The sequence below is a fragment of the Medicago truncatula genome, chromosome 2, assembly GCF_003473485.1.
Source record: "Medicago truncatula cultivar Jemalong A17 chromosome 2, MtrunA17r5.0-ANR, whole genome shotgun sequence".
Lineage (NCBI taxonomy): Eukaryota > Viridiplantae > Streptophyta > Magnoliopsida > Fabales > Fabaceae > Medicago > Medicago truncatula.
In genome coordinates, this window is record NC_053043.1 from 14806057 (window position 1) to 14816561 (window position 10505).

General features: G+C 31.5%; 1 protein-coding gene across 1 annotated transcript; it reads left to right on the forward strand.

Moving 5' to 3' along the window:
- Positions 1-204: 204 nt before the first annotated feature.
- On the forward strand, positions 205-1600 carry LOC25488192 (uncharacterized). The gene has a single exon (XM_013607862.3). The coding sequence runs from the start codon at positions 221-223 to the stop codon at positions 1190-1192; it is 972 nt and encodes a 323-aa protein (XP_013463316.2). The 5' UTR covers positions 205-220; the 3' UTR covers positions 1193-1600.
- Positions 1601-10505: the final 8905 nt, after the last annotated feature.

The window sequence follows — 10505 nt, forward strand, 5'->3', positions numbered from 1 at the left end:
ATACTAAAGTAAAATAAAGAACATGGTCCTCACGACTACAATCTGAACAATCATGCAGGCAATGAACAAATTTTTTTATATTTCATGTCTCTTATTTATAAGTACTTACCTATTCTTTTGCCTTTCACAGGTCCAAATTATTCACTTTCTCATATAGAAGAATCAATTTTCCACCTCAAGAATCTCAATCATGGAGGGTTTCCAAAAAGAAAAGCAGATTATGGTGGATCCACTTTCATTGAAAAATTCACCTATCAAACAAATGTATAACCAAGAAACTACAAAGTTGCCAACTATAATCACAACTTCTTCTACCATTTTGCACCCTCCAACATTACAACCTCCAAAGCTAAGATTTTTAAGCTTGAGTCTCCCGAATTCGGTAAACTCATCACCCCGGTTTGATTCGATCAAAAAATCGAATTCTGGGAGCCTGGAAACACAATGTCTAAAATCTACTAATAATGTGACCACCACACTTCAAGATCTTCTCCAAGAAGCCCGTTTTGGGAAGAGCAAATCATGTGGTGATGGAAGAGAAAGTGCTTCCTTAGAGGAATTTGATTTTGATCAATGGTTGACTAAACTAAGTACAAAAGAGCTAGAAAAATGGGAGTGGCATTATGGTACTTTCACAAAACAAGAACATGTTAAGGAAAGCCCTAAGAATGTTGTTAAGCAAATGAAAACAACAACACCACATGATGGATTCAAATGTAATTCTCTTTGTCTTTTTTTACCTAACTTTGTTGGTAAAATAAAGCCAATTAAAATAAGAAAGGAAGTATCAGAAAAAGTAGCTCCAACTATGTCTAGGAATGTTTCATTGGAGAATTTTGAATGTGGCTCTTGGGCTTCTGCAGCTATGTCTCATGAGATTGATGGAGATTCTAATAACTCTTACTTTGATCTTCCATTGGAATTGATGAAATATGGTAGTGCTATTGAAGTAGATTCACCTATTTCTTCATCTTTGGTTTATGAAAAAGACCAACTTAAAGGTGTTTTGAAAAATGGTTCAGCTAGAGGCAGTGCTAGAAAATCGGAGGTGTCGCCACGACATGTTCGGTTTTCTTTATCATCTTCTTCTTCTCCATCTTACCCTGCATCTCCAGCATTTTGCATTAGTCCCCGTTTGAGGAAAGCTAGAGAAGATTTTAACACCTTCTTAGCAGCAGCACAAACTGCATGATAGTATTGAAGATTGAGCTTGCCTATGAAAATGTGGAATTTAGACTTCAAATGTATACTCAGGAAATGCTTATTTGTAGGTGGTTCTGAACGTTACCTTTATAATCACTTGCTTATGTGCCTGATGTTTTCAATTTGCATGATCATTTTTGCAAGAGTTAGCTTAAATGTTAAAATAATGAGTTTTGAAGGGCAATTAGTTAGATGGTATTTTTGTTTGTAATGCAAGTAATCTCATATTGTCTACCTACCAAGTTAAAGACTTGGTTCCACAACAAAGATTTGTTAACAATTGTGTCACAACCGATTCAAATGTTTGTTTCTTTGGAAATTCGCATCAAACATATGTGAATAATTTCAATTGTGAAAACAACAATATATGAGCAACAGTTAAAGGGGTTTTGGCCAATTTGCACAAGTAAAATAGTCTTACATCAAAAATGTGATTTTTTACCATTGATCAATAAGTATCATCATATCTCATTAGATTCGAAGATAGAATTTTTATTCAATTGTGAAAACTAACTTGTGAGTGATGGATGACTTATCCCACTTATGCACCATAAAACTAACTAATTTAAAGGAGACAAAAGATACCTTAAAAATGTGTGGATTTATTGAATTGCATATAAGTAATTAGAATCATATATCTAATGTCTTAAGGTTTTTGGTTAAAATGTGATGTCCAAACTACTTTTGTAGTTTCTCAAAGCCTAATGTGATGATCCATCGGGCTCCCTTCATGAATCAACAATGATATTATAGTCAATGATGGGCAATGGTAATCCATTCATATTGAGAACAAATGACAGTAGAATGTGCGTGAATGAAAAAGATATTTGAGGATATCATACTCATAAGAATGAATGAACTCGTTGAATCGAAGGTCTTCTTGACAGTGATGATCCAATAATGTGACTTGTTGATGTTGAGAACCAACGCATTGGAAAAGTGTATGTAAAAAATCTTTTATTTGCGAGAGACCATGTCGATCTGAATGGATGGACTCTTTGAATCGAAAATCTTTCATAATAATGGTGGTCAAACAATATGACCCATTAATAGAGAGAGAGAGAGAGAGAGAGAGAGAGAGAGTATATCAAATGTGAGTAAGAGTTCTGCATTATATGAAAACGTAGATGTTGAGCAACACATAAATGTCTGCACGCATATACTTAAGATTTTGAGTTATGATGCGATGTTCGATCTACTTGTATCGTTGCGTAAAGCTCAATGTGATGTCCTTTGAAATTTTCCATGACCCAATGGCGAAAATCTTTTATGACCTTTACATTTGCTATAGGACGATCCCCTTGAAGAAAAAAAACTTTTGATACCACCTTGTGCATATTCAAATGTAAATTTGTAGATTATAAGTAAATATGTCTATTATACTGGTGTGAAATGTAAATGTGGAGTTATAAATTATATGCAATGTTAGGTCAAGATGTGTTATTAGTCCATTTTCAAAAATGCTTTCTAATTAAAGAGAGAATTTAGGACAACGATCTCTATCTTTTGGAAATGTAGAGTGACTTTAGGCAAAAACGAAAGTAAATAAAAGATATAACGGTGTTAAAAGCGGATGGAAATAGAAGGTAGAGAAAACAAATTAAGAGAAAGGTAGATAATCCAAATTCAAGAATTTATAAGTACTACCGATGAATTTTTATTTTTATTGTCACTACGTAGCCTTGTATGTTGTTTTATATGTTGGAACAAAATGTGTTTAACATTGCTATATATTAAGTTTTGATGATAATAAGATATTAAAAGTTCAATTCAATATCCTAATATTTATTCAAGTGAGCATGACTATAGACTAAAATTTATAACTCTTAAAACAAGGTATTAGTTCTGAAAGGACAATTGAGTACAAAAGAATTTTCAAAGAAAACTTTGTTGCAAGTCAGAGTCTAAAGACCATCAGAAGCCGACAGTCAGAGTCCGAAGTCACCAGAGTCTGAATACCTACAAAGTCTGAACTTGAAGTCAGTAGGGGTGTACGTGGGTCGGGTTTGGCCAAACCGGAACCATATATGATACACCGGTTTGAGCGAGGTAAAATAACCACACGTTATATCATTGGGTGGGTTTGGATAAACCCGCTAATTTCTAAATTGGATTGGGTAATGAATTACCCAACTTATTTTTTTATTTTTTTAATATTACATGACTAAAGACAAGTACTCATAATATTTCTTAAATATTACTCTACTTTTTAATTTTCTTAAAAAAAAAATTTGGTATTTTATTTTTACTATAACTTTAAGAATCATAGAATAATAAATTATAGGGTTAATGGTGTTTTACCCCCTGTAATATAGGTCATTTTTTATTTTCTCCCTGTAAAATATTTTTTTTGATTTACCCCCAGTAGAATTTTATTTTTTTTGAATACCCCCTAATAGGTCATAAAAAAACGAAAAAATTTTGCAAAAATAAAAATAAAGTCGTTTTTTTATGACCTATTAGGGAAGTATTCCAAAAAAAAAAAATTACAGGGGGAAAACCAAAAATGACCTATATTACAGGGGGTAAAGCACCATTAACCCTAAATTATAATATCAAATAATAAACTACATCATAAAATACTTTCAACGAATTAAAGTTGCATAACATTAAATTGTATTAGTATTAAAATAACCACAAAGTGCAACATCTTAATTTGTAACTCTAGCATAGTTTGATTTTCATTATATAGAGTACAATGTATATGTTTTGGAAATATAACTTGGTTTATAACCATAACCTTTAGTATTTTTCTTCTACCCTATGAAAATAAAGTTAAAAATATTGACATTATTGGGTAAGTGGATTTTTTGGGTTTGAGTCTGATTTGATCCGAAACCCATTTATTTTTATGGGTTTGTCATTTTTGGAAACCATACTCACCCAATTACCCGACCCAACCCATTTTTTGGGTGGGTTTGACTGTATTTTTTGGGTTGACCCAACCCATGTACACCCCTAGAAGTCAGTTAAATTGGTTAATTGAAGACACAAATTTGTAGAAGGAACAGAAGCCTGGAGCAACGACTATTTCAGAGGAATTATAAGACATTGCATGCTTACTCACCGAAGAAGAACAAAGAAAGGACAATAATACATTTGTACAACCACTGCTCCACTATTATCTGCGCATAGTACTACTACAGTTGTGTCTCTGCTGGTTATCCCTATCTTTCATACCTCTATATAAAGGAATGAACACTTGAAGATTAGTAGAGACTCAACAACATTTAAACTGTGTTAAAACTCTGTTGAAATTGTTATGCTTCAAACACTTAGAATTTCTTAATAACTTTCATATCTTAGAAACTCGAGAGACTTAAGAGTCTGATTTGATTTGTATTGTGAACACCACTGATTGTATATCAAGTTTTCAAACCAAACTTATTTGTGTGTAATTTGTTTGTTTAGAAGTATCTTACTTTTGTGCTTGAGTATTTGAAGTCTCTTACTTGTGTGCTTGAGCATTTGTAATCAGATTGGATTATAGTGAAATCTCCTTGGAAGTGCAAGGGGACTGGACTACTTCCGAATTGTTGAAGGAACCAGGATAATTGGTTTGTGTCTTTCTCTTCTCTCTCTTTATATTTACTTTATCTGCTGCATTAGACTCTAAACATTGCTCTAGACTATGAACTCTATTATACTCTGGACTTAGTTTAAAAAGAAGAAAAAACAAACACAATTCAACCCCCCCCCCCCCCCCCCCCCCCCCTCTTGTGTTTTTCTCACCTTCATTATATACCATGTTCACCGGTCTCTTCCTTACAACCCACAAATGGTTGACATCGTACTTCCAAATGTGCTACCTTGGAATTGACTAAAAGAGTTTTCACAATAGAAATTGTTTCTTAAACACTCCAAACGTGTATGCACTTTGATAGAGATAGAGATAAGAGAGTGATATAATAGACAGGTAAATGATATTTATATAACTATTTGTTGACAACTTTAATTTTTTGATAATTTTCTCTCTCATACTTAAATTATATTTTTACTCTCTCTTTCTCTATTGCTTTAGTTTTCGTGTCAATACCTATTTTTCTTTATAAACTTATGGTTGTTCAATTAATGCAACTCAATAGATATGATACATTGATGATGAGAGAGAGAGAGAGAGAGAGAGAGAGAGAGAGAGAGAGAGAGAGAGAATAAAGTGTTGAATGAGTGTCCAAATATTTTTAATTGGGAAATGCTTTGTGGACACCATCATAATTTTTGCATATTGATCTAAAGCACCCTAAGCAGATTAAATTAGAAAAAATACAATACAAAAGACTTGAGAGACACAGAATCTGAAAAAGTGAAAACAATTAATGAACAACGCAAAAGGGTAATACAAGGAAACCTCAAAGGGTAAAGAAATCAAAACCAGATAAGGAAATTATGTTCCCAATCCAGCGAACACGTGTACATGCATGAAACTAAATTGCAAAATAATATTATGTGTGAATTAACGAACACCTAATCCAAATTTTGAAAATGGAAAATGAACCCAATAGCCCACAGAACAATAAATTCACTAACCAATAACTTAGTGACAAACAACATCAAACAATCACGACCATTTCTAGCCAAAATGTCCAATGGACCGAATCTGAGGATGACGAAGAAACATACCAATCCAAACAGGCTGATAAATGCGAAAACCAACACCAAATTAATGGACAATGACTTTTTATCCATGATCTCCGCTCTCAACGCCATTAACCATTATGAGGAATAACAACATACCATATCAAGTAGAGAAAACTGAAGTCGAACGTAAGGCACCACAATTCCATTATTAGGCAACCCGTGCGAAAATTAGTCGAATAGGAGTTACACATTGTAGGCCACCAGGTTTGGCTAATAGGCAATAATTTTACAATTAATACTACGTATATACATTACAATAAACACATCCAAGCAATCAAACAAGCTTGTTTTTTCAATTTATCCATTTATCTTTCTACTTCTATTTATGTATTTGTTAATGTAGATCAAAAACTCAAAATAACCATACCTAATGCTTGACCAAAGTAGTTAGGGAACTCACAATTGGAGGACATGGTCCCTATATCGACGTTATTCTCTTGAAGCAATGTAATCACAGTTGAGAAAATTCAACCGACCTCAACTAATTTTAGATTCAAAACATCAACAACTAGTATTTCACCCTCATCTATCTATCTCTACCGAAAAGTTAGAAATAATTTAAGAAAATCTAAATCTTGTTTTTATGTGAAAATTATGTGCATATACAAGAACTTTTGAAACGCCTAATTAAAATATTATTCTATTACTTTTAAAACGTATCAAATATTCTTATAATTAGATATCATTTTTGGATACTCTTGATTGAGAATTTAATCTAAAATTGATAATATTACTTTTAACTTAGAAACTTAGTATTCCAAATTTTAATTAAAATAAGATGAAAACTCTAACAATATGTCAATAAATTTAAATCAAAATTTTAATAATAGATAAACCATTTTTTGCGCACAATTTTTTAGCAGATGACCATTCACAATTGATTTACTCTCAGTCTCATATATTAAACACGACTTTTGGAGTTATGCATATCAATCACGAAGGAACGCTTAAAACTAACTAAATGCATATCACTAAGAACATCACCAACAAACTACACACATGACTCCTGAATTTATTCTCTCCAACTCTTCATATATTAATATGACACTTGTAGTCATACATGTTGTATGATGGTGAATATTATATACTCCTCTGTACCTTAATGTATGTTACTTTTATCAAAAAGTTGTTCATCTTTACTTGTCATTTTGATAGTTTAATGTTATAGTTTGAACTTTTTATTGTTTTTCATTAACTATCTCTACACATTTTCCACTAAGTAATTTTAATAAGCATTTGAAAAGTTTGAATATAAATTTATGTCCCTTTAAAAAAAAAAACTTACACCCTCTAATAATTACTATATACAAAAATTTATTTTTCAAATTTATTTAATAAATGATGTATCTAGTCTATATTATAAATCAGATACATCAATTACCTAATAATCTAAAAAATATTATTTTTAATTATAATAGTGACCGGAGAGTGTATGATTTCCCAAAAGATAAGGGCATATTGGAAATAATTTTGTCAAAAATGGTCATTCTTTGTAACCTGAGAAGGACCAAAAGCGACATGTATTAAGGAACCAATGAAGGATTATATAAATACAAAATATTTATGAATTCTATCTTATATTACATTTATTACGTAAAAAAATATATCTTATATTACATTTATATATTATATATCTATTATCTTTTCAATTTTTTTTTTTAAATAATCACATAAAATTTTGTAACGTTACATTTTTTTTTATAAATTTTAAATTGTTGTGGTTACCACTAAGAACATAAATATAAATTATTTCTTTGATTTCTTATTTATCTTTACAATTTTTTTTGTATTTTCTTATCGTACATTTTGTTTAAGTACACGAGTAAAAATAAAAGGAACTTGTCCAAACTTATGTGTATCTTTCTGGTAGTAATACAAAAATTGTTTATCCTCTAACTATTTACATAAACGGCGGCGTTTAGCTTGGACAAGTAAAGTTCTTTGCTATAAGAGTAGTGATATTTGTACACCTTTTTTAAACAATTTTTATGACAACTTTGTTTTTTTCTATTTTGATTGGACAAAATCAATAGAGAGAAAAAGGTAGAGAGATAATAAGAATGTAATGTGAGTATGAGAGAGAAAGTTGTCAAAAAGTTGTTAGAAATTGGTTGTACAAATATCATTTCTCTTCCCAAAAAAATGCCTTTTTTGCAGCACACGTGTAAGTTGCAACCTGTTGTGGCTAAACAAACAAAAAATCATGAGTTTGTATTTTTTTAATGTTGTTTGTATCTTTACCGGTGCGCACCTCCTCATTCTCTCACATTCTCTTGAGTTTCCAAATTCTGGATCATGTATGTATCTCCTCTAAGTGGTTCACATCAACAGGGCCATCTGCATCTATTTTCTCTGCAAGTGTAAAAAGCTTATATGACCAAGGTAGACAAGATCATACAATTTTGTGATCTTGCAACACCGTCATATCGGGACGACGCCAAAATCGTAATATGGTGGAAGCGGCCGAAATCGCTGCAAAAATGCGCGGAAGCAGTGGAATCGACGTCTCGGCCGATTATATGCGTCTTCCTCACAATTCTGGGTTTGTGGGTCGGTTTGTGACACGCTTGCTTAAAAACAAAAAACAAAACATTTTCTTTAATATTTTATATTTTTTAAAGTTTTTGCTCAATAATTATTCCAATTAATTGCCTAAAACTTTTCCAATACACCCATTAATCCCATTAATTGTCAGTTTTTTTTTTACCAAATTTATTAACAGTGTAATTAAAATTAATATGGCAACATTATTATCAAATTAATTGTCAGGCCCATCCGAGAATTTTAGTTACGATAGAAAAGACCAAAACAAATTGTCAAGCCCGTGACTTGTTACAAACAAATGAAAAATTGTTGTTTAATCAAACGGTGCGGTCCACTGCTGTGGTTCACACTACCAACCAAAAAGTCACAACCATTAACATGTCATGCCTCTTCAAAAAAAAAATGTCACAAATCTTAGCCATCAAATTAAATAACTATTAAATCTATGATTGTGATTCAACTTTTCCATGATGTGAAAAAACTTTCATTTCCCATACTAAACCTCACCTACATAAACTAGTAAAAAAACAAAATTGATAGTCTTCCAAATATTTATACATAACATACATATTATGAATAAAAATATCGGTACCTCTTAAAAATGGGGTATTGGGCATTGGCCATTCCAAACTTGTTGTGTAAATAGCAAACTACACCCATATAAAGACACTAAAGTGTAAGCTAACAACCTACATCCACTTTCATCGTTCTAAATATTGTTTCCTTAAAAGTTTGTCTCTATTACATGTTTTGTATCTTAAGCATGTCATTGTCTTTTTTTGTTTCTTTTTTTAAGGATCTTCCTTAAGATAGTTACAAAACTGCCCTTCTATTTAAATTTAATTAGAATAGAAATAAAATGATGTTTTAGTAAAATATGAGTGGGTGTAACTTGTTAATTTACACTACGCCAGTGTAAATTAGCATGTTCACCGACCGCACTTTGTATGTTTTCCTTCATGTAATCCCAACAGAAGAGAAAATTAACCGCTCATACTTATGGTTATGATAGCATTACAAAGAGAAGAGATAATGAAAGAAAGCATCCAAGTTAAATGATCAAGCCTAGAATGCCTTCCACCTTGATGACTTCAAGATCCCTGTTGTTCTCTCTCTATTTTTCTTTGAATTTGACAAAAGATTCCAATCAAAATCAATTGAATTGCTTATTTATAGTTGTTGAGTTAGTGGGAAATTGCTTACCTTTTTATTGCGTTAAGCAATTTGACTTTGTTTCACTCTAAAGTAATTTCAGGTTGTTCTCAAGTGCGGGTTCAAATCTGATTGCGCCAGTTCTTACCAGCTTACACAATTTTGACCGGTCTAATCAAATTTTGACCGGTTCAACTGCATAACCGATCTAATATATTTATTGGAATGGCTATTGGTTCGGTTTTCGCGTCGATCGGTCCAACCAGTTGGTCTAGTTATTTTTAAACACAATTTTTTATTGTATATATTGCTTCTAGTCTTGGACTTTTGGTTCTATTAAAATATGCAGAGCTAATGGATGGATTTTGGTTCTATAATATACAGAACTTATATAAGTGGTTCAGATTCACACAATTTTACTTGTGAAAATATTAGATAGAATCCAGGGACAAAATTGATTTCAGTTTTTTTTTTCCTTTCAGATTAGTGGTTAAAATACTAGTGGGAGAAGTTAAATTCACAATCTTTTATCTCTACTCTAATATTCATCTCCAAAACACGAAACCAATGACTAATAATTTCACGACTTATTTTGAAAGTGATTATTTAGAATAGTTATTTTAACTTTTAGTTACAAGTGTTAGTTGAAAATTTTATTCAAGTTTACTTGAACCAGAAGTAATATGGTAAAATTCTTTTTGCATCTTTGACTTTGGGAGTCAAATCTTAATATTTACAAAGTTACATTTTCATATCAATGAGGTCGGATCTATCATAAGAGGCTAAACTTTTTCAATATGAACAGCCACCGATTGAATCTCAGCTGAAAGAGATACCTATATTTAATGTCTGACACATCTCGAATAAGATTATCTCTAGATCTAGTGGAGAGAACCTATGAGAAGAAAAAAAAAACCACAATTTACTTCTAGTGTGGTATAAAAAACTACTGGTAAGTCAGCCATGAT